The following is a 24,739-nucleotide window of genomic DNA, read 5'->3' on the forward strand; positions in this document are numbered from 1 at the left end:
GACTCTTTACTGTGCTTTTTAAAAACGAGAGAGAGAGAGGGAAAAAAGAAAAAAAAAAGAGTAATTTAAGGAAAAAAAAAACCCGACAACAAAGAAACAAAAATGTAAACGATTAGTAAATCTTCCTATGCAATTAACCTACTCCAAACCATGGTATGGTAGGTATAATTATACTATAATATGTAAATATCAGATACATTGAAACGGAATTAAGAATATGAAAGTAAAAGTTGGAGGCCTAACAGCTAATTTGGAGTTTTTAATTGAAACAGCAAGGTCTGCAAATGGGTGGTGTGTGAACCCAGCTCTGTGCTCCGTTTCTCATGGACTGTACCTGTAGTTGGAGTTCTTTCTCTCCTCCTCTGGTAGTCTGGATGTTCTCTGCAGCTTCCTGCTCTTCCAGACAAGCTGATTTTAAGGCCAGGAGTGACCCTGCAGTGGAATGCTGGCACTGGCATGTCCTCATCCCCAGAGGCCAAGCCCGTTGTTCCCACATCTTTTGGGTGCAGCAGGACACGAATTCGAAAAAGCTGCTTTTCCTCTAGATCCTTCCAAGTGTGAGGATCCTTCTCGTGTCTCTGGAGTGGTGCAGGTAGTTGGTTTTCCATGCTCTTAGTCCTCCTTGAGTTCCAGGACTGTTCAGTTCCATCAGAGCCTCTTAGAAGGATGAATAACGACTCTAGTGTGAAACTATTTCACTTTATCCACGTCAAAACATGTTCATTAATAACCTCTGTAGATGGAGTTCCTTAAACCTCTTTAATTGTAAAGCTTTTATGGCTCTTCTGAAATTCCAGGTGTTTTAAAACCCATTCTAAAGCGTGGAATTGCCCCTGGGAATGGTTTCAGTCCTGCTGTGTGCAGGACATGCAGGTCCATCCTCGAACCTCTCAGCTGATATCGTGGCTTGTTTTGTTGATACCTCCAAGGATTGCATTTTTGAAACCTTTCAGCCTCAGTTATTTGCATTAAAAGATTGTAAATTTAGATGATTATCCATCATGATTCCTCAGTCCTTTGGGAACTGCTGCTCTCCCAGGATTTAGGCTCCCATCCTGTAAGTATAATGGGGTCTGGAGGGGGCTGGTTTGCACAAGGGTTGGGTTCACCTCTAGGTTGTTTATCACTCCACCATCATTGTTTTCATTAAACCACCAATGTTCTTACATTTAATTCTTGATAACTGGAAAAAGACACCTTGGAAAGTCGATCCTCTGTTGAAGAATTCCTGTTGAAAGCCATCAGGAACATCCTTTTTAAGGAGGGAGTGAGTGAAAACTCCGCCCTCGCGACACAAAACGTGTCATGTTGATTTACAGACCCAACACATCTCAGTGAGGTCATTGCATGGAACTTCTGAGTAGCTTGGAAGTGTCTTTCTGGTCAAAATGCCACAAGTGAGTGGCTTCAAAGTGGAGTGACTGCAGAGTGTTCATCCCCTGAGTTTCGATAAATTTTTGTAGTATTTTTGTAACTTATTTTAATTCTCTCAGGGGGGACCTTCTGGCTCTGCAACCCCCTGACAGGAGGGGGGAGCCGGGGGGGGTCGGGCTCTGCTGCCAGGGAACAAGGGACAGGAGGAGAGGGAACGGCCTCCAGCTGTGCCAGGGGAGGCTCAGGTTGGCCAGGAGGAGGAATTTCCTGCTGGAAAGGGTGGTCAGGCCTTGTCAGGGGCTGCCCAGGGAGGTTTGGAGTGCCCAGCCCTGGAGGTGTCCCAGGAAGGCCTGGCCGTGGCACTCAGTGCTCTGGGCTGGGGGACAAGGTGGGGATGGGCACAGGGGGGATCCATGGGCTGGGAGGACTTTTCCAACCTCAGTGATCCTGGGATATTTTCCTTAGAATGAAGCACATTCAAATAGCACATCTGTCCAGCAAAGAAAGGCACTTTGCCAAAGTTTTCTGTTCCCTATCCCTGGTTTTGTGGGGTCCTACAGATGCCTACAGATGTTGGAAATTTGTGATTGGTATTTGTGTCTCCATCTCGTGACAACAGTTGAGCTGTTTTTTTCCTTACTGATTGAGATTCCTTGATTTTATTCCAGCAGTTCTCCAGACAAACCCTTTCAAATGTTGTATGATCTGCCCAGACCTGAGAGGGTTTGTAGTTTCTGTTCATTGTGTTTTATGGTAGATGTTGCAGAACATCACAGAGTTCAGTCACATCCTGGGGGTGTTCACCTGGAGAAGAGAAGGCTCCAGGGAGACCTGAGAGCCCCTTTCAGTGCCTAAAGGGGCTCCAAGAGAGCTGGAGAGGGACTGGGGACAAGGGATGGAGGGACAGGACACAGGGAAGTGGCTGCAAACTTGACAGGTTTAGATTAAATATAACGAAGAGATTTTTCCCTGTGAGGGTGGGGAGGCCCTGGCCCAGGTTGCCCAGAGAAGCTGTGGCTGCCCCTGGATCCCTGCAAGTGTCCAAGGCCAGGTTGGATGGGGCTTGGAGCAACCTGGTCTAGTGGAAGGTGTCCCTGCCCATGGCAGGGGGTGGCACTGGATGATATTTAAGGCCCCTTCCAACCCAAACCATTCTTTGATCCTAAACAAGGCAATGAACTTCCAAGTCCTTGTGTAGTGACTGGAATTTTCTCGTTCTCTTCCCTGCACACCTTTGCAAGAGGCATTTCCCATCTCTGGGGAGTTGTGCAGCCCAGCCCTTGGTCTCCAGGTCTCTGTAGGAACAGTTTCACCAGGATTTTGGAACTTGATGATCTCTAAGGTCCCTTCCAACCCAAACCATTCCATTGTTTTCTGCTCCCCAGTGCTGCACACTCCAGAGTCCTGGAAAACAGTTCTCCTGATGTCTCAGTGTGTGTCTGTTAACACCATATTTTCTAGAACATCTCCTTTTACAGATCAAATTTGTAGCTGTTAACAAAGTGCAGAAATGGTTTGAAATTTTGCTGCCCTCCTTGTTTTAGGATATGGAATAGTTTTGTAGTCTATGCCATGTTCTCTTGGATGCATCAGCTCTTTGGGCTCTTCCAGTTGCTGTTGCAGCCTCCTGGTAGAGAGTCTGTCATGAAAACTTTCTGGGAATACAGTGTTTTTTCCAGAGAAGCAATGAGTGAACACTTTGATTCCTTCCAGAAAGTCTAAAGGATTGCTTAATTTTTTAAACCATATATGCATTGCTGTTGGAATTGTGCACACACCAACATTTGGATCCAAAGCATCTACTTGTTAAAGGGGGTTGAGAGTTGGTGTGTTTGAAGGAGGACAATTCTCTAAACATGTTTGCAGTGTGTTAAGTTTCCTACTTAGAGTCAGTTCTTGCTGCTCAAGGCACTGGGATGGCAGGAGTTTGGGATTTGGAAGATCTGAATTGGGAGCTTTCTTCTTTTCTGGCTTTCCTGTTTCCTGGTGTGTGTTTGGATATAAAGAAATGGGGCTTCATTTTCAAGGTAATCCATGGATTGGTCCCAACTGGCACAGGTTGCTCACAGAAGGTGTGGCTGCCCCATCCTTGGAAGTGCCCAAGGCCAGGTTGGAGAGGTTTTGGGATAGTGAAATATGTCCCTGCCCACATCAGGAGGTTGGAACTGGATGATCTTTAGGGTCCCTTCCAACCCAAACCTTCCTGTGATTCTGTGGGAAAAGAGTTAAGAACTTTGCCTCTCAAACCCAGTGCTGTGGGATCCCCAGGGAGGAGTCCTGCTGGGCTGGGTGAATCTCTTGCAAAATCACATATATTTTAACAATTTCTTGCAACTTCAGGTTTTATGGCTGTTCCTTATGGCCCTGAGTAATGAAAGGAGTAGCATTCCTAAGGCAACAGGAACTAATAACCAAATCCACCTCCTGCAGGTCTCCCCTTGGGAAGGGAGAGGGGAGGAGATGGATTTGATGGATGTTGATTGTCAGAAACCAGCGAGTGAGTGGAAAATGATCTGTGGAAAAACAAATGCAGAGTTTGTTTGTTCTGGAGATCCCAGTGGAAGATCTCAAGCAGAAACCTCTCTGCTGAGGGAATGGAATCAGGGAATCCCAGAATATCCTGAGTTGGGAAGGACCCCCAAGGATCACCCAGTCCCAGCCCTGGCCCTGCCCAGGACACCCCAACACTCCCCCCTGTCCCTCAGAGCATTGTCCAAACCCTCCTGGAGCTCTGGCAGCCTTGGGACCGTGCCCATTCCCTGGGAATTGAGTTCCCAAAGCTTGAGTTGTCATCACCTCAGTGACCTGGGAGGACAAATCCAGGAATCTCAGGAGAAAAATCTCTTCCAGTGATCTTGGAAAATGGGAGATGTCACAGAGTTCCTTCATGGCAACAGTGAGAGAGTTTTGTCTGAAGAAAAAGTCCAACACTGTAACTTTGGCTGAAATGATTTTAATACACTTTTCATTTGCTTTTCAGTTGAAACTTTACTTTGTTTCCCTCTTCAGGAACGAGAATATTTCAAGTCCTTTTCTCCCCACTCTCAAATTCCCATCCTTTCTCACTGCTACTCCCTCCCTTTCCCTGCTTTCCACACTGTCCTTCTCCCCCTTCCTACACTTCCCACATTCTATTTTTTTCTCCTTTTCCATTTTGATTTTTTCTCCTTTTCCCTTCTTTCAGCTTTTATTTTTTCCTCCCCTTTTCTTTCTTTCCCTTTTTTTTTCCATGTCCCTTCTCTTCCCTGCTTTGCTTCTTTCAATTTACTTTTTCTCCTCAATTCTATTTTTATTATTTTTTTAAATTTATTTTAATTTTTTTTATTGATTTATATTTATTTTTGCTCTCCCTTTGGCAGCTCTTCCTTCTTTCCCTCCTCATCACTTTTTTCCCCTATCTTTTCTTTGTTTTCACTCCTCTTTTCAAATATTTCCATCTTTCAGGATTTGTTTTCCATCCTCTTCTTTCCTGTCTCATTTTCTCACCTCTGTATCTTTTTTTCCCCTTCTCAAATAAGGAGCAATAAAATAGTCCCTCTCCTGCTCCAAAACACACTTGGAACCATCCAGCTTTGTAAAGCCATTTATCTTAAAGAGTAAAAATCCTCTTTAAGTTTTAAGATCTTTGTTACAAGCAAGAAATTAATTTATATTTCTTAAAGGAGTTTTTCCTCTGGAAGCCCCACCATCAACTCTGCTTTTTGACAGGATTGTTGCCAGAATAAAACAAACACCTCCAATGAAATAAGAATTAAAAGTTGAATCTCACAAATTACAAATAATAATTCCAACAAAATAGTTCAAACAGGCTTTGGAAAAATTGGGGTATCAAGTGAAACAAATGGTTTGGTTTTAAAGTTATCCATGATTTCCAAGCATAAATGCAAACACTCAACCATCTTTTAAGAGTTAAAAAACAGGGGGAAAGGACAGGAGGAGGAAAAGGAGAACAAAAGGGACAAGTGTGTCATTATCAGTGTTTAAAGATAGAAAAACAGGCAAGAATGGAACTGAAAATATAATTTCTGCTGAGGTAACTTTGTCATCTATTCAAACCCCCTTTTCTTTATTCTTATTTCTTCTGAGGAAGGAGGAAACATCCTTTTTTATGCTTTTTTTTTCTCTGCCTAATTCTAATTAAGTTCTCCTGAACCTAATTTAGTTTAATTCAGAGACTTTGACCCTCCAGGTGTTGCCAGTTTTGCCATTTTTGCCATTTGAGGTCCATTTCTGAGCTCTGTAAATGTCCCATCAATCCCTTTATTTCTCTTCCATGTATTTCCCTGTTTTCTGCTCGGTTTTGTCTTTGCAACTGTTTTGTTTTACAGGTGTGAAAAAGGGACTCTGTTCCCTGAATACTGAGATGGAAATTTCCTGAGCAAAAGGCCAGGGAAAAAAACTTGGGAGACACAATTTACTGTGGTCCAGAGTAACTTTCTGGAAAGTCTTTGGAAGTGCTGAAATCCAGGCTTTTCTCATTTTTCTGTGACTTTTCTCACCTGAAATATGAATGGATTTGGTGTGTCCTTAGTGCTGGTGACTGGGAATTAATTCCTGACTGGAATCCAACATATTCCTGTGGTGGGGAGATAAAGGACAAACCAAATTGCCTGGGAATAGAAAAAAAAATAATAATAACAGTGCTCTGGACTTTCCCAATTCCTGAAAAGTTGAGTGGAATCACCAGATTTTTTTATTTAAGTGATAAACACTGAAAGCTTGTTCTTGGCAGAGGAGTGTTTGTCTTTTCCTTTGCTGCATCCCCTGGAAAACAAAGGGAATGGGAGGATTCCTGGGGGTGAACAGAAGGCTCAAAGCCACCTGGATAAAGGGTTTCTGCTCCTGTGGAGCTGCTCCATGGGATCCTGGGAGCAGGGAGGGACAGCAGGAATCTGGTTTGGAGGGAGGAGTTCCCACCATGGAAATAAAAACTGCAAAAGTGTTCAAAGTGATGAGCAAAAGCTCCTGGGTTGGGACCTTACTGGATATTTGGGAAGAGGGTGAGGAGCAGAATTTATTCCTGTGCTTTGCTCTGCTGAGCTGGCATAATTTATTCCCATGAGTCTCCTTGGGACCAAGGAGGGAAAGGAAAGCTTATAGGAAATACTAAATTAAAATGGGTAACACCCTGAGGAGAACCAGCACCCAGCCAGGAATTAATTCCCAGTCTCTAAGGACACACCAAATCCTTTCTGTCCTGGGCACAAACGTATTTCAGGTGAGAAAAGTCATGGAAAAACGAGAAAAGTCTGGATTTCAGCACTTCCAAGGACAGAAAATCACTTTGGACCGCAGCAAATTGTGTCTCCCAATCAATTCTAATCCTTGAAAGTTGGTAAACAACTTCCTTGCTCCTTCCAGGCACAGAAAGCTGCTCAATCCTGGAGTTAATCCCTTGGAAATGTGGGAGTTGGGGAGAAGACCCTGAAGATCTCTGTGACCATTTAAGGGCTTTCTTGAAGCCTTCCCATCCTGCAGCCTCCTCCTTCATCCCCCATCCACATCCAGCTCCATTACAGGGAAAAGCTCCTTGTCCCTGCAGCCTTCTCCTTTATCCCCCAATCCACATCCAGCTCTTTTACAGGGAAAAGCTCCTTGTCCCATTTTTTTTTTTGAGCTTTGGCCAAACTCCCACAGCTGGGAGCTCCCAGGGTGTGTTTGAAAATCGACCCCAGGGAGGGAAGCATTTGGGAGGGGTAACAGGAGAACCAGGAAAAAGCAGATCTGAGCAGGCACCTTTCTACTGACTTGCTTTTCCTCTAGTTTGGAAAAAAAACCCCAACAAACCTCACAAATAACTTTTCCTCATTATCTGGGGTAGATTTCAGATCAACTCAGTAGAGGGTACTGGAAAAATACAGAGAAATATTGGAGTAAAGTGGGTTTTGAGCAGCTCTGAGGTGGTTTGGCCCTGTCTAATCATATCTTGTGCCCTGGGAGTGTGGCTGGAGGAGCTGTTTGACCTGGCTGTGGGTGCTGGTCACCAAATTTTTTTGGTGACCCTGCCCTGGTCACCAAATTCCCCCACTATGTTTAGAAGCACCAACCACCCAAATTCTGACGGGGCTCGTGCTTTGCATTGACACTTTGCAGGAGTTAAAGTCATTAAGAACAAATGCTTTGCCATTGCACTGTTTTATTTGTATTTTTTTAACTTCATTTTAAGGTGTTCTCTTCAGGGAAGTTTTTAACAAAGTTATTTTGGCAGGTTTGCTGATGATGCTTTAATTAAATGGGATGGGGCTTGTTTATTCCAACACACATCTCATGTGATTTCCCCTCAAATATTAATTTGGAAGAAGGAGAGAATATTCCTTACATGTGGCTGCATCCAAAGCAGTGTGGGCAGGAGGGGAGGGAGGGGGTTCTGCCCCTCTGCCCCCTCGGGTGAGACCCCCCTGCAGAGCTGCTCCAGCCCTGGGGAACAGCCCAGCAAGGACATGGAGCTGCTGGAGAGAGGCCAGAGCAGGAACCAAGAGGATCCCAGGGCTGGAGCAGCTCTGCTGGGAGGAAAGGCTGGGAGAGCTGGGATTGTTCAGCCTGGAGAGGAGAAGCTTTGGGGTGACCTGATTGTGGCCTTGCAGGGCCTGAAGGGGCTCCAGGAAAGATGGAGAGAGACTATTTCCAAGGGCTGGAGGGACAGAACAAGGGGGAATGGCTTCAAAGTGACAGAGAGTAGGGTTAGATGGGATTTTGGGAAGAAAATCTTGGCTGTGAGGGTGGTGAGGCCCTGGCACAGGTTTCCCAGAGAAGCTGTGGCTGCCCCTGGATCCCTGGAAGTGTCCCAGGCCAGGTTGGATGGAGCTCTGGGCAACCTGGTCTAGTGGAAGGTGTCCCTGCCCATGGCAGGGGGTGGAACTGGATGATTTTTAAGGTCCCTTCCAACCCAAACCATTCCATGGTTGTGTGAAAGGAAATGTCTGCAGACACATCCCTTCATCATTCTCCCAGTGCCAGTGGATGGAGAGCAGGATGTGGATTAAATCCACGTGGGTGCAGCCCCTTCCTCTGCACTGGTGTGCTGGTAACCTCTGATTTTTCCTTTCTGTGGCATGAGGGTTAAGGCACTGATTTGATTCTTAAAAAATGAAGCTCTGTATCCATCCCTCTGCCAGATTTTCAGTGCAGCTTCAGCCAAACTCCTTCGCTTCTGTCTCTGAGTTCCACACCCTGCTGCAAAAATCTGTGATAACGGAGTTTTTTTATAAAAGATTGTGTCAGTCTTGTGTCTTTTTGGTTATGTTTGAACAATTTCTCTCAGGGGCACAAATGGATACAGCAAATAAGGGAAAAGATGGTATTTTTTGCCAGATGGGTCTCTCTGTTCATTCACTGTGGAACAGAGGAAAAGGCCTGAGCAGTTTGTGACTTGTCTCAAGTGAAGAGACAAAGCAAAAGTTTAGAAGACTCTGCCCAAAGAAATGAGAAAGCAAAAATCCAGCAGTGCTGGGCTTTGTGTATCACGAGCAAAGAAACCTCTCAGGGCTGAATTCCACGACTCCTGAAAATTAAAAGGGTGTTTTGGTGCTCAATAAGGAATTTAAAAAGCCATTTGCAGCAGTGCAGGGTGGAATTTGTGCTGTTTCTGGGTGGCAGGGAGGCAAAAGTTCTAACTGGGGCTATGATGCTTCAGAACATAACTCAAGAAGGGGAAGACACACACACACACACACACACACGACAGATGAGATGAAGTGCAGAGGCTGCAACTGTCACCACAGAAATAACTGGGAGTGAATCTGAGGTGAGGGATCTGAAGGATGGGCAGCTATTAATAATAATGGGACACTGAAAAAATCCCCCAGCTGGTGATGGGGGGAACCTGAGAACGTCAGGCTGGTGGGGGGGGTCGGTAAAAATAGCAAGATATGTTTGCAGGGGGATGTTTCTCAGTCGTGGCAGCGGAGTAATGGAATATAAAATGCGAGTTTCTGGAGCTGGGGCATCGGAGGGGCCCTCAGCAAGTTGGATTTCTGGAGCAAACCAAACCCACAGCAGAGGCAAAACCTTCCAGAAACAGCTGAAGTGCTGTATCAGGTGACTGCAGAGGGGCTCCACTTGATCCAGGAGCACTTGGACACATCAGTCAAGGGTGGAACGTGACGGGGAGAAAGCAGAGCGGACAAAGCTCGGAGAAAGGGAAGGATTTGAGCTGGACAAAAAGAGGAAAGAAGGAAAAAACCCTTATGAAATCCATCTGTTCTCGTGCAATTGTAATTTTTGGTGGGCAAGACCCCGTTATTTTCCAGTCATTGAGGGTATGGAGGGAAAAAAATCAGTGGAAAAGGCAACAGGGATTTTTCCGTGGGGTGCAACTGGAGGAAGAGTTGTGTGGCTGGTTCCTCCCTCTCTTCTTCCCAGTGAGGGTTAAAGAAATCTGCTGGCATGATTTGAGCCTCTCTGACCTGATTTGCACCCTATGGGAGAAATGTGGTGGTTTTTGAGAAAAAAAAATAAAAAAATCTTTCCTTTTCAGTGTTAATGTAGAAATGTAGGATGTCAGGGGGGTGGGGGGGTCACCATCTCTGGGAGGGATCCAGAGGCCCCTGGATGTGGCCCTTGGGGACGTGGATTAGGGGTGATTGAGGTGGTGGGACTGGATGATCCTGAGGGTCTCTTCCACCCTTGGTGATTCCCTAGGGCTCTGGGGGATGCTGGTAGATTTTAACCAGTGATAACACGAGCACTTCCAAGTGTTCTTAAGAAATCTAAAGCAAAGCATCAATTTTTCATGGATCAGGACGAGACAGAAACCAAAAAAACCCCTGTAAAATGAATTGTTTCACAGAAATACTCCTCGTGTTTCCTCCTGCTCGCTGAGAACCAGCAGAGCCTTTCCAAACCAGCAAGATTTTATCTTTTTTATTGCACCAAACGAAGCAAATTCTCCCAGAATTCTCCCAGCCAGCTCTGCTGATGGCTCCTGGTCGTTGCATAACCACATCCCACCCTGGCTGATCCTCCCTGGGATCAGGCAGCAGGTTGAGGGGGACTCTGGAATTAGGCTGGAAAGGGGCACGTCCTGGTTATTATTGTCCAGTGGGGAGGGAACAGAAGGGCCCTGCAGCCCACCCTGGGGCAGGGAATCCAGGGATGTGTCACTTCCAACCCCAGATGGGTTCCAGACCATCCCACGACGTGCTGAGTAGCTCCTGTGACATTCACAGACTAATTTGGGAAAGGTATTTGAGCACCCCCCTGACCTTAAAAAGCTCCTGTACTCAAAGACCAAATTTCCCAAACTCGTGTCACAGCAGCTTCAATTCTCCTGGGAAAAAAAAAATGACAGAATTAAAATACTGGTGAAAATGTTACTTTTTTGCTCTTCTTCCAGCACATTTTAGCAAGACACTCCACAACATTATCACTGGAATTTGTGCTGATCAGATATTCACGTAGGCTCGTGGTTTCTTTGTATAAAAGCAACAGTTTCCATGAAGAATTAGCTTTTATTTTTTTTTTTTTTCTATTCTTGGTCCTTTTCCAGAAGTTTTCTAATGTGATGTAAAATTCAGCACGAAGGGAGTAATAATTTATTGCCATAATATAAAACTCTCTCTGAGTGCACCCAGTTCTTTAATACCAGCAGGGGACTGAAAAATAAAAAATGCTGTTTCTCCTCTTCTTTGTTTCCATAACAAAATGAGTCTTAGAGCCTGTTTTTCAGTTATTTAACAACATAAGGAAAAAATATGTATTATAATATATATGTAATATATATATTAACTCAGGTGTGGGGGTTGGGGTGTGTTTTAATGACTCATATTCCCAGGATTGAGGTTTTGGTGGTGCATGGAATTTGCTTAAATCCTTGCCTGCTTTTTGTGATTTTTATTTAAAAACCCCCAGTTTCAATGCAATCTTCAATCTAAATATTCAGTTTAGAGGGGATATGATGTTATGGACTAGTTTGACCTCCACTCCTGTGTCATATAGAATTATAGAATCCCAGAATGATTTGGGTTGGAACAAACCTTAAAGCTCATCCAGTCCCTGGATGAGCCATGGGCAGGGACACCTTCCACTATCCCAGGTTGCTCCAAGGCACATCCAACCTGGCCTTGGGCACTTCCAGGCATGGAAAGGCAACATGAACTAAATATTTGCTGTTGAAGAAAGTGGTTGTCTCCTCCACCCCCTCTGAGGTTGATTTTGGTGGGGTTTCGGTCAATCCCACAGTCCCACGTTTTAATGTGACTGTCACAGTTCACACACCACAATCTCTGGGCTGTCCACTCCAGCTATTAATTTTGAAATGATATTTAAACCACTTTAAATTTGTCTGTCCTGACTGTTGTTGATGCTCAGTTTGGCAGCTCCAGGTTTCCCTCTGATCCACCTTTGCCTTGCACGACAAACCCGGGGAGCTCAGACCGAGTTCCATCTGTGGCCTCACAGTTCTTATGTCAAGCAAACACTTGGCTATTTTATAAATAAATCATTATAATATATAATAAATACAGCATTTTCAGTATTAAAAAAAAAAAAAAAAAAGGGGAAAAGCAGCCAGAACTTTGGGGAGCAGAAGAAACAGCTCGTGGAAAGACGAAGGGACCTTTGCTTTTGTTCTTCTCTTCCTTGGCTTTTGTTCTCTTCCTTTGATTTTGCTCTCTTCCTTCCCTTGCCCCCTCAAAGGGCTCCTGTCCGACCTCTCAGGCACATTTTTGTTCTGTTTTCATCCTTTTCTTCCCAGCTGTGTGGGTTTTGTGCCGTTTTAGCCCAGCATGAGGCTCTCCACCCTCTCCCTCCTCCTGTGCATCCCTCAGCTCGCCGGGTGTGCTCCTTGCTGTCACCATCCTCTTCTTCTGCCCCTGCTGTCCCTCGTCCCACGCCCTCCCTTGGGCAGGAACACCCTCACAGGGATTGGGGGAGCTTCCTCTTCAAGGAAATCTTGGGATGATGCTCCGTGTTGGGGCCTTTGAATCACCAAACTGCTGGAATTCTCCCCCTCTCTGGGTCTCCCAAAGATCATCTCCCTGGAGCTGCTCCTTCAGCTTTTCTGCACAGGTTTTCTCCCAGTCCCTCCAGAAGGTGCTGTGGGAGTTTATTTGGTCTCTTTGACCCCTTCTCTTCTCCCTGTCTGTCCCCATTTCTGCCCCATCCTCTCCTCTGACAATAAATCAGAGGAAAAAACTCCGATTTCTCTCTCTCTGCTCCACTCCTGCCTTGTCTGTTCCCGTGGGTCAACTCAGATTTAGGGCCCAAAAATTTAAATGGAATTTGTATTTCAATGCAAATTTCTGTATTATAAATTTAAGTGTAAATTAGCAAAACTCATCTTTTCTTCCTTATGTTTCCCCTTTGCACTGGAGAATAATTCTCCATAAATAATAACACAGTAGTTGGATGTACAGATTTAATTTTCCTCCTCACAGCTCCTATTTTTTGGTGACTGTTTAGTCCACTTATTCCCATGTTTATCCAGCTTACCAATAAAGCTGCATTGCTGCCTTTTCTCTTCATATTTATCTGTCATCTCCAGCTTTGTAGCTGAATCTTGTCTCCTGATTATCTAAATTAACTAATGGCATAATTTGGAGGGGATTTCTTTGATTGCACAGAATCAGTTTATGGCACTCAACTCGAGATTTAAATGGCTTTAATTCCACTCAGTTTATTCCACTCCAAATAATGATCAATCAAGAGTTAAAGTTAATTCTCTTCTACAACCCAAGAAAAATACTGAAGCTCTTACTGAGACAGTGCCTGAAGGCTGAGCTTTCATAGTGATCTCACCCATTTAGGAGCTCAAAACTGGTTGAAAAAGTATCTTCCCACTTAAATATTATTCTTAATAATATTATCTTAATATCAAGATAATCTTATAATTTTTAACCTTTTGAAACACTGGAATTTATAGTCATAATATGGAAATAATAATGAAAAAAGCCCTTTTTTAACCCTGCAACAGGGTTTTTCCACCATGAATTTTATGGTAGATCCGCTCAGAAATTTTCCTTTTAGCCCAAAGTTTTGTCTCTTTTCCCTGTTTCCCGAATATCTCCTCAGAGATTGCAGCAGCTTGCCTGGTAATTTGTAACCTGGTGGGAAGGACCAGACAGGGGAGGAAGGAGCCGTGGCTTGAGCTTCTGCAGCTCCCTATTTCAGATGATCCAAGATTAAAAATGCCTGTCTGAGTCAGATCCAGCAGGAAGCTGAGCCTACACTTCCTAAATCCCAGGTGGATCCTCGACATTTCGGTCCAAACTCTTCACAAGTCCATTTGTTTTTTTTGTGTGTGTATGTGTGTGTGAAAATGTGCAGGATGTCATATTGGGAAGGGTTTAATTTTAGCTGTAATCAAAGGCCTGGCAGTGACTGACTCATATGGTAAAACTGAGCTTAATGGCAGATTTCTTCATTGTTAGATATCCCCAAGAGTGGATTTTATTAAAAAAAATAAAATATAAAAAAAAAATATAAAATTAATACCTGTTCAATTTTACAGTGGGAAAACTGATTTTGATTTGATGGCCTGAATTTGTTCATTATCTGCAAAGCTGAGCAGAAATGGGGTTTTTTTCAACCTGTTTCAAGAAAAACTCCGGATGAACAAAACATTTTGTTCTAATACCATAACGCTTCATTAGTTTATTTTGGGAATGTGAGGGGGAAAAAAAAACCCTGTGGATGGAATATTCCATTCTGGCTTTTAAGTGATACGATTTCATTTTTGGGATGTGATTTAATCTTGCCTCTGAAGCAATTCACTTTATTGATCTTGTTCTAAGTATCAGCACTAGCCCACAGATTACTCAAGAATTAATAATTAAAGACCTAAAATCCAGGATTTCTTCACAAAGCTAGAAACCCTCTTGAAAGGCCATATTTTTATGGCCATGAAGATTTTTTGGCAAATCAATCAGTGTGTTGGCACAAAGAGAGGACAAATGCTGTCACTAAAAAAAAAAAAGGAAAAGGAATTTATTTAAATTTATGAAATAAACCACACTTTGCCATTATTTTTTTTTTCAGGAATATTTTCTTGTGTTGTTTTCTTTTCCTGTTTTTGTTCTCCACGGGGTTCAAATCATGAATTCTCTCCCCTGTCTCTTCTCATCCTTCAGATTTCATGGTGATGATTTGCTCGGTCACCTTTCTTATGCGACAGTTTTGGTGGTGCTTTACTTTATTATATTAATTAATAGCAATTTTGTGCACGTCAAAGAAGTGACACTTGCACATAAACAGTAAAAAATGGCCACAGGATGGAGTTTGGAAGCCTTGATTCCAGTGGCCCTGCCCTTTGTCCAAGACTTTTGTTGGGTTTCATCTCTGGGCTTTGCACTTGTTCGTGTCCCTCCTTTCCAGGGACCTTTTTGACTTGCTGGGAACCATCCCTGGAAGTGTCCAAGGCTGGATGGGGCTTGGAGCAACCTGGTCTGGTGGAAGATGTCCCTGCCCATGGCAGAGGGTTGGAATTGGATGATTTTTAAGGTCCTTTCCAACCCAAACCATTCTGGGGTTCTGTGGCGATTTTACCTTTTGATCAGAAGTGTCTTATGTTTTTTTCCACATTTTAAGCGTTGAGTTTATTAAAAGTGAGGATTTCTTTTTTTCCCTGCTGTGGTGTTTTCCTTTTTTTTCCTACAAAAGCTCCAGCATGAGGACAATCTCTGCAGCCTCCTCCTCTTGCCCCACTGCTGTACCCGAATCCAATTCCACTAAAATGCCTTTGGGAGGCTCAAGTCACTCTTCAGCCTTGTTTGGAGGCCTTTAACACTCTGGGCAGTGCCTTCAGTCATCCCCAGGGTGCTTAAAAATGGGCCTAAAACCTCCCCCAGCGTGTGGGTTCTTCAGGGCTTTGGCATGTGTTGGGTGCAGGTGGGATTTGGGTGAGTGGAGACCTCTCCTGACTCCGTCACCTCCCAGGGAGCCCCAAAGCAGGAGCAAAAAGGCAGCACCGGCTTCTCCCACAACCAGCTCAGCAGATGGTCTTCCCAGAAATGCCCCCTAATCCCTGCTGAGCTTGGGAAGAGCTGGAGAGTGTTCAGCAGTTCTGAGCAGCACAGGCAGAGATTTGGGAGCTCCTGCATCCCACCCCTCTAAACCAAAATGAAGTGAAAAATGAAGTGACTTCTGTCACCGGCTGAGCAGGATTCATTAAAATGAGTCCCGAGTGTAAGAGTTGGGGTTCCCCACGCCCAACCTGACTGAAGTTTTCAGATTAGGCACTTCTTGTTAAGATACCACAACCTGTTTTAGAAAATGCCATTTTTTTAATTTGATTAGAGTTGCATTTTGAGGAGATTTCTGAGGCTCTGCACCCTCAGGTTGGCAGGAGGAGCATGTGGAGAGGATCCAGCACTGAACACCACACTGCCATCCTTTCCCAGCTAGAAGCACCTCAAACACCATCATCTCACATCCTTTAGGAGGGATATTTCACAGAGGAATTTGGGACACCCTGATGGGGAAGTGTCCAGGGAGAGGGGCTGTGAGGACTCTTGCTCGCGTGCCAGGAACGCTCCTTTCCTGAGCTGGAGGGAGTCCAGAGGGCTCTAGTCCAACATGTGGAGGAAAAGTGTGGTGGGGTAGCACTTCTCCACCAGTTCTTCCTGTTTTAACTTCCCAGAAAATCAGTGCAAGTGATTTCCTACGATCAGTTGAGGGAAAACAGCTCCTTGGCTTGGAAGAGTGGCTGATGGAGACTTCAAAGCAAGCTGGGAGCAGGATGGTGCTGGAGCTTCCAGAGCTTCATGAGCTTCACTTTCCTTGAGTTTTGACCGTGAATTTGGAACTGCTGCCTTTGATTTAATAAAAAAAAAAAAAAAAAACAGGAAAAAAAGTAGGGGTGGCTCTCCCCTCTGAGAAAAACCACTAACAGCAGTTGGTGTTATTTAAAACTTGTAAGTTTTTATTCTGTGTGAACGACACGTGAGCTGGGGAGAAAGAGGAAAGAACTGTGGTTTATAGTTGTGAACTTGCTTAGAATAGAAAACAGATTTCACACTTGAGATGAAATGGGGAGATATTTGAGTGTCTTTAGAGCTCTATCTTTGGATGTGACGTGTGTATGCTCCCTGTGTGAAACCGTGTCGGAGCACCAGGATCCTGGCAAAAAATGGGACAATGGCAAGTGGTGAAACAAGTACAGCTTTACACTGAAAGTTGCCACTGGATTATAATTTCTGGAAATCCAGAGGATCTAAAAAAAGTGGGAGAAATAAGCTTGAACTAAATCCGTGAAATGAATCCTGAATGTCGACACCGCCTTTCCCTTTCAAAAAGCCAAATTCTAAAAGTTTAAAATCCCCTCAGGAAACGATCAATAAATAACAGCTTTCAGGTCTTGCCTTTAAGAATTTTTTCCAGCACAAAGCCCAGATTTATGCCTGGTCTTCGTGTTTCCAAACAACTCGTTCATGAGCTGAAGGGACAAGAGCGGAAGAGAAGCCGATTTCTCGTGTTGTTGGGTCTGATTTGTGGCCCAAAAAGTGTCTGAGTGTGGCAATGTGGCTGTGAAGGAGGCTGATATTGTGAAAAGAAGGATATTTTGGTGGACAGAGAGTACCAGAATAGTGAAAACTTGATGTTTCACAGCCAGAAGCTCTGGTGGGGGCTGCTCAGGAATGTCCTACACGAGGTGCCCGACCCTCCCATTGCCACGGGGACAAGATGTTTTCAGCATTGAGCTTCTAATTCACATCCACATTAAAGAACTGGAGGAACCCAGGGGATGAGGAATTGTCCACTCTTCCTTTAAGAACCCCAAGGATTTAATTTGGTGGTAGAATTATAGAATCATAGAATCCTAGAGTGGTTTGGGTCGGAAGGCACCTTAAAGATCCTCTCGTTCCAACCCTTCTGCCATGGGCAGGGACACCTTCCACTGGAAGATGGAAGTTTCTTTGGGCTCTTTTGGGAATTCAAGAGCCAGTTATCCCTTGGAATTGGTGCTGGGGATCTGCTGGTGCTCTCACAGCAGGGTTGGTTCTTTTGGAGGAGTGGGACATGGCTTTGACCATCCCTGGGCTGAAGAGAGCCGTGAATCCAGGTCTTCCCTGTCCTGAACAGCCCAACATTGAGCAGCTGAGCTAAACGGGAACTTCTGCCCTGTGGCTGGACACAGAACAGGGATTTCTTCCCTGGCTTGGAAAGGCCTCAGTAGCCCCTTTAACTCCAACAGAGGAACCCAGACTTAAAGCCAAAGGCTTGAAGTGAACTCCAAACCATCTGCCAACGTCCTGGTGTTTGTCCCACCCCGTTTGGCAGCTGCTGGGGACCCTCTCAGAAGTTTAAATTTATTGGGATGGCTCCCATGGCTTTGGTGTTCTGAGGCAAAGCTCTAGATCATAACAGCTACATACACCTAAGGGAACATCTGCATTTTTGGATGTTTGTTTGGGAAGAATTTCTGAGGTTTCTTTTAGTGCTGGTGAAGAGGGGATTTATTGCTAAATAATAGGCCTGAGGTTGAATAATTGGTTGAAGGAATTTGTGTTACTCTGTTGAAAGCAGGAGGGCTGTGTCTGTTATTAATACCTGGAAGACTTGGTTTGGAAACTTGGGTGGGGGAAAAACAATAGTGTGTTATTAAATTAAAAAAAAAAAAACAAAAAAGGAAAAAATAAAAGGGAGAAGGAGTCAGAGAGGACTGTGTAACTCTGGGCATTAAGCTAAACAAAGCACATTTGCAGCGTTTCTGATCATTGAAGAAGGAATTGGAAGCTGCAGGAGATCACTGAGAGCCCACATTCACCTCTGGAAATCCTTTTGCTCCTGGAAATCACAAGATACTCTGAGGAAAAGTCATCAAAATATTTTAGTGTATGATACAGAGGTGTAATGAGCCTCGATTAATTAGGTAGTCAATTATGTTAAGATGTTACATTCGTGTTCCATAAAATGTGATTTGCCAAAAATATTCCCATAGGGAACTGAGCTTTCCATGGGATATTGTTTAGGCTTGAGGGATGAAGTTCCCAGGTTAAACTATTTCCTGCCAATGAAAACACCACTCGGCATATACGGCTTGAAAATCCATTGTTAATTAACAGCATTCGATTCTTAATTGTCTTTTTACCAATTCAGTCGAAATCATTGACACAAAATACATTGTTAAACTGCTTAATCAATCATTGTAGAAAAATAGAGGTGTTTGATAGGGACATTCTAGTACAAAGTTTCCATGAAGCTTCCCCCATTGAAAGCTTTGGAGGCTTCTATTTGTTTTTTGTTTGTTTTTTTTCTTTTTTTTTCTTTTTTTTTTTAAAGCTTATGTTACAAAAATGAGAGTTCATAAACTTTACAGTCCGTACTACATTGATACCAAAGACAATAAAATACACGGGGGGAGAGAGAGAGAGAGAGACAAACACACACATTTTAAGCTTGAAGTGCCCTATTCACAAAAATACAGCTCACACATGCGCATGCCCCAGTGGTGGAAAGTCTGGTTGGTTTTTTTTGTGCTAAAAGGACACCAAAAAAAATAAAAATAAAAATAAAAAAAGGTTTAATCAGGGCCCTGAGCTGCTGTTCTAGTCAATGCAATTTTTGTTAGACTGCAGCAATGGATTCCGGAGCGGCCCCAGTAAATCACAGGAGCAAAAAGCAGGTTTCTCCTCAGAGGAACGCTTTGCTCCTGCTAGGACTGACACGGATCGTGGGCTTGGGGTGCTGCTACCCTGGCTCCTCTGCTTCCCCTGGGGCTGGGGAGCCACCTTTCCCCCCAAAGCTCTCAGTAGTAGCCTCGTGGGTGGGTTGGGATGGATGGGCTGGAGCACTTGGTGGGAGGATGAGCGTGGGGAGGTCTGTCCCAGCCCAGCACTGCCTCCCGGGATTTGAGGGTAAGGAACCTTTACTGAGCCACCAAAATTCCTTATTCTGCACCAGTCCTTGCATCCTGCTGCCTTGGGAAAGCCTCTTAGGGGCAAATGTTCAGAGCTGAGACATAAAAACCCTCCTTCCATCCAGCCTGATCTGCCAGTCCCTGTTGGGCCACCCTTTCCTTCCCCACACCCTCCTCGGTGGGAAGCACAGGGAGAATGGGAATTATCCCTGCAGAGAGAGGAACTGCAAAACTCCCCCAGCCCCAGATTAGCCACGCCCTGAAAATCAACAAGGGGCAGCTGTACCAGCAAAGAAAAATAACCAAAGAAAGGAAAATAGGTGTGAATTTAATGTGAAAGCTATCTCACAGTGCAAATTTTTTCCACCTGCCCGCCAAGTTTTTCTCCTGAGGTTAATTTTTTTTTTTTTTTTGAAATTATTTTCTCTTCTGTTTTAACGTAAATGTTTCTGTACAAAAAAAAAACCGCTTCGGATTCTCTTCAGGTGCGTTTGTTCCTCCCGGAGCAGGCAGGTGTGAAAAAAAACAACAAACAAAAACAGAGTTAAGGCTGCAGCTTCTTCTCCTTTGCTGGCAGAAACGCAGTTCTTGGCGGGGCTGAGCTCCCCCACTCACGGGGGTGTTGCTGCCCAAGCGATGCAGGTTCTCTCCGCCCCGACGGTTTTAAAGTTGGCTGAGGTGGAATGTACAGGATTTACAGTGATTTACAGCTACCTAAGGTGGAAAACTGGTTGGAGAAGCTCTCTCTCCCCTCGAGCACGGGTGGCAGGATCCGTGTGTTTAGCTGGGACGCCCTGTTGAAACACACACCCAGGGCTGTTTGTGCCACCCGTGACTCTGCTGGCAAAAAAAAAAAAAAAAGACAAATTTCATGGATTTTGGCTTCACGTGAAATGCAGCTGTTTCTTTCCCAGCTGAGCAGCTAAAATCTAATTCAGTTTTCAATGGCTTGTGCTGTTGGTGTAGCAAACTGCTGAATTCCCATGGTCTGGGTAGGGAGAAGGGAGGAGTTTCCCTGGATATTGCACATAAAGGATAATACCTCTACATGAAACATGCTCGCTATATTAAGAGTATGCAGGAAATTCTGTTTAGCCATGAGTTTGCCACAGCCTAAATTTTAGGTCGAACTGCCCCAAAAAAAGAGTAACCAGGAACCGGTTTTGCCTTATTTGTAAACATTTTCACAGTATCTCAGGAGTTCTGTTAGGATTTATCTACCCTGCCCTCTCCCAGACTTATGGCTTTTTAGAGTCAGTGAAACGATCTGTTTGGCAAACAGTGAGGTTCTCTAAATAGCTGCCAGTCTGGTACACTGAAGAAAATGTCATGCACTAGAAGAGCCTTAGAGGGGGGGGAAAATTATCAGTATTACACTCCAAATATTTGAAGAGAAATTCCTACTCGATGGGGAGTTAGTGTTTTTTTTTGCATCCCGATATTTCTAGGATTCTTGTTTCTAAACCTACGTTAGTTACACGTCTGTGTGTACATTATTTAGAAGTTCTTTACTACAGTACTTTTGTACATGCGGCGTTTATTACTAAATGTAAAGAGAAAGTAGTTACATAAGGCATATGTACAGTATTTTGTTGGATTGCAGGTCCCTCTGCTCACCTTCCCCTTAAAGCTGCAAGGCCCATTTCACAGAGGTTTGTCCCCCAGCTTGTGAAACTGTCCTGAAACATGTAAAAACCAGAGTCAAAGTCCACTTGGATGAATTAGTCCTTCCTTTTAAACCCCTTGCTTGTATCTCCCTTGAATCGGGGTGGGTTTTTTTGTGGTGGATAAACCTGGAGGTCTGACCCCGGAGAGGCGGAACCAGCAGTCACTGCCAGGGTGGGGATGGAGATTCCACCATCCCCAGTGGGTATTGCAGCTTTACCCCACGCCTTGGAGTCTGTGAATCTCTGGAGCTGGAATCGGGTAGGCAGATATTTCGCATCTGGAGTATTTATTTTCCAGGGTTTGAGAATCGTAGGAAGGAAAAAAAAAAAAGAATTAAAGGCGTGTCGCAGAAAGAAACCGGGAGCCAAGAGGGAGAAGACAAAGGAGGTGGAGTGGCCTTTGTGCCTCTGTTGGTTCTACAGTTTGGACTCGCTCTCCAAGTTGGCCACGTCACCGTTTCTTTCATTTTGGTCTTCCTGATTCTTCTCCTCCTCCTCGGTTTCCAGCTCCGCGTGCTGGTCCAGCTTGCTGGAAACGGACCACGTGAGGGGCAGTTCTGCTCGGCTGGCCATCTCTGCCAGCTCTTTGGCACTGTAAACTGGAGTGTTGGTCTCATAGGTTTCATGAAAACTGTTGTAGTCAACCTCATAAAACCCGTCCTCCAGAGTGAGGACGGGGGTGAAGCGATAACCCCAGAGGATCTCGCTCGTGATGTAGGAGCTTCGGGCTTGGCAGGTCATCCCTGGAACAGAGAAGGAAGAAGTGCTGTAATAAGGACCCGCTGCTTGCCCAAATCTTTAATTATTTAATCATTTTTTTCCCATTTAATAAGAGAAATGTATGAAAGAAACGCCAGAAAAGAAATCAGGTTTGACATCGTATGAATTTGAGCTTAGAAAGCAGTTTTAGAGTGTAAACATCTCTGACGCCCTTTCCTTCTGTGCATGTGCATAAAATAACCAGTGCTAAGTCTGTCAGCAAAGATCAACACATCTTTATCCAGTGCAGTCCTTCTTCCTGGGTTTCATCAACTCACCTGCTGAAGAGTCTCTCAAGTGGTTTACCGAGAGTGTCTGTGCCATCCTCCGGGTCCCACTGCCATGTTCAGCACTTGCCCAGACTGACAGGAATTCACACAACAGCATTCCTCTGCTGGAACCCACCCCTGAGCCTGTGACCCCAAAACTTGGCTCCTCTGAAGGTAGGAGTCACTTTTTATTTAAAACGATTTGAGAGTTGGGCTGGTGGCCAATGCACAAACATCACCAAAACCGCTGAAGGACGTGTGATAGTGGTGATGTTGAACTGGGATAACTGGGACTAATTTCTCTGCTACATTCCCTTCACAGCTCTGCTGAACTTCACTCTACAGGGCAAAAAAATGCTGTTTTTTTGTTCAGAGGCAGCTCTTCCAAGCTCAGTCCAGCACCCAGAGTGTCCTCTGAGTGAAGAAACACCCATGGCAGGGACCTGTGACTTGGAGAACCTGCTTCATCTCACACCAACATCTTGGAGAAGCACTACATTAAAATATTCATGCTCAGGAGAGGAAGGGAAAACCCAGCTGAGCAGGAAAAATATCAGGAGAAATGAATTTAAGAGGCAAAAACATGATGCCAACAAAATAGGAGTGCATGGAGAGAATGTGATGATTTTCTTTTGATTATTGCACATTATTAGCTGTGTATGACTAAGCAAACTTCAGCTGAACAGTATTTATTGAATACAGAGCAAATAAAGTTACTTAACCTGCCACACTTCACTGATTTAGAAGATAATCACAAGCAATTAAAAGAAGTGTTTAATTTAGAGAGCACAAATGGCAGACTTCAGAAATGTCCATTTTCTCTCTGCACTGGTAAAGTCACATGGATGGGCTCGTGAAGAGCCAACACTGGGAGTTTATTGTCCCCAATCTTTTTTTCAGGGTTGTGCAAAGTGCTCCAGGTAACTCTGCCCTCGTTCTTGCTCTCATATCTTGCTTCTGAGGGGTGAAAACTGCTCTTTCTGGGTACTCTGTATTTCTCACTTGTGGTGTTACCTTTAGGAAGACGTTCCCCAGCTGCCACCACACTGTGGTACTTCAGCCCTTCTCCAGTGCTTCCCTTCACTTCCTGCAGTGCCTTGGATCCTGTGGAGCACTGGCTGTCAGGGAAAGCTGTCATGGGAAAGCTGCTGCACTGGACCCAGCAAAACCCCCTCTGTTCTCCTGTCATGCTCTCTGATCCTAATTTCTCTTTCTTAATGTCTGATAGAAATATTTAAGCCTTCGGTTTTCTCTTTGTTCTTGCAGGACAAGGCAGGTTTGCATTTCAGTTCTCAAGCAATGCACAAATGGAAATACTGAGGTCTTACTGTTTTTCTTTTCCTTTCACAGGTGGGAAGGGTGGAAGGACAACAAACCCTGTGACAAAATCGCCTCTCGTGTGATGTCCTGTGTGATTTTTAGTCTAAAGGATACTTTTCCCCCACAAAATGATGGAGGGAGAGGAATGTGGCAGCTCAAAGAGCTCTTGGGTGACAACAACACCCTGCAGCTCCAGGCTGGGACAGAGGGGATGGAAAGGATCGGGAAAGGCCCCGAGGGTGCTGGTGACAGAGGCTGGACACGAGCCTCGGTGTGCCCAGGGGGAAAAGAGGCCAATGGAACCTGGTTTGGATCAGAGATAGCGTGGGCACAGCCCAGGGCAGGGATTGTCCCCTGTGCTGGCACTGCTGAGGGACCTCCAGGGCTGTGTCCAGGTCTGGAACCTCATGGAAGAGAGACCTGGAGGGGCTGGAGCGTGTGCAGGGAAGGGAACGGAGCTGGGAAGGGGCTGGAGCAGCAGGAGGGGCTGAGGGAGCTGGGGGGGCTCAGCCTGGAGAAAAGGAGGCTCAGGGGGGACCTTCTGGCTCTGCAACCCCCTGACAGGAGGGGGGAGCCGGAGGGGGTCGGGCTCTGCTGCCAGGGAACAAGGGACAGGAGGAGAGGGAACGGCCTCCAGCTGTGCCAGGGGAGGCTCAGCTTGGACAGGAGGAGGAATTTCCTGCTGGAAAGGGTGGTGAGGCCTTGGCAGGGGCTGCCCAGGGAGGTTTGGAGTGCCCATCCCTGGAGGTGTCCCAGGAAGGCCTGGCTGTGGCACTCAGTGCTCTGGGCTGGGGGACAAGGTGGGGATGGGGCACAGGGGGGATCCATGGGCTGGGAGAGCTTTGCCAACCCAAATGATTCCATGGTTCTGTGAAGCCAGGGCAGTGGGCAGATGATCCCACTGGTCTGGGCAGTCACTTACCCCTGCACATCCCAGAGTGGTGTCTCTGAGTGTCCCCCCCATCTGTCCTGGCAGGGTGGGATGGCAGCAGCAGGATCAGGCTGCAGTGCCAGGGCTTGTTCTCCCACCATTGCCCTCACTGCAAACTGCATTTTAGAGGGGCTGATGAGACCTCTGAGGGTTGCCCTTAACTGCTGTCTCACTCCAGGCATTTCTAATGAGCAGTAATGAGGGGTTTTTATGATGTTTAATGTTCAATTAGTTGGTTTTAACCAGCAGCAGAAGAGTCACCACTTCTCTGTGGAAGACACACACCGCGGTGGATCCTGTTCCTATCACTCCCCATGCCCCCATTCCCGGGTCAGAACTCTGCAGTGTGAGTGGGAAGCTGAATTTTGGTCCTTGTTATATCAGAGGAGGCAAACTAAATGATGGGGAGCTTTTTTTTCTGAGGCAGCCAAGTTAACTCAGTGTAATAGGTTTGTGACCACCACAGTCAGCAACACTTTTACTTTTTTGCTTTCAAATGGGAACAAAAATGGTCCTGCTGCCAGTGTTTGGGTTAGCTCCATGTGTCTAAAATCAGCAGTTAGTTGCTACTTGGGACAATCTCGTTACCATACAAGCAGTGTAGTTAAAACTTGAATTTATCCTC

At 45.1% G+C, this 24,739-nt stretch overlaps 1 protein-coding gene across 3 annotated transcripts in view; it reads right to left on the reverse strand.

Annotated features, from left to right (window-relative positions):
- Positions 1–19,627: 19,627 nt before the first annotated feature.
- The window catches only part of LOC127463519 (G protein-activated inward rectifier potassium channel 2), a 165,155-nt gene continuing 160,043 nt past the window's right edge, over positions 19,628–24,739 (reverse strand). For all 3 annotated transcript variants that reach the window (XM_051773053.1, XM_051773052.1, XM_051773054.1), the window contains one exon: positions 19,628–21,578. In XM_051773053.1, the coding sequence (XP_051629013.1) occupies positions 21,253–21,578 (326 nt within the window). In that variant the 3' untranslated portion in view covers positions 19,628–21,252. The remainder of the gene's footprint in view (positions 21,579–24,739) is intronic.

This window comes from Manacus candei, unplaced genomic scaffold (genome assembly GCF_025592945.1).
Source record: "Manacus candei isolate 608988 ecotype Guabito, Panama unplaced genomic scaffold, ASM2559294v1 h1tg000165l, whole genome shotgun sequence".
Classification (NCBI taxonomy): Eukaryota; Metazoa; Chordata; class Aves; order Passeriformes; family Pipridae; genus Manacus; species Manacus candei.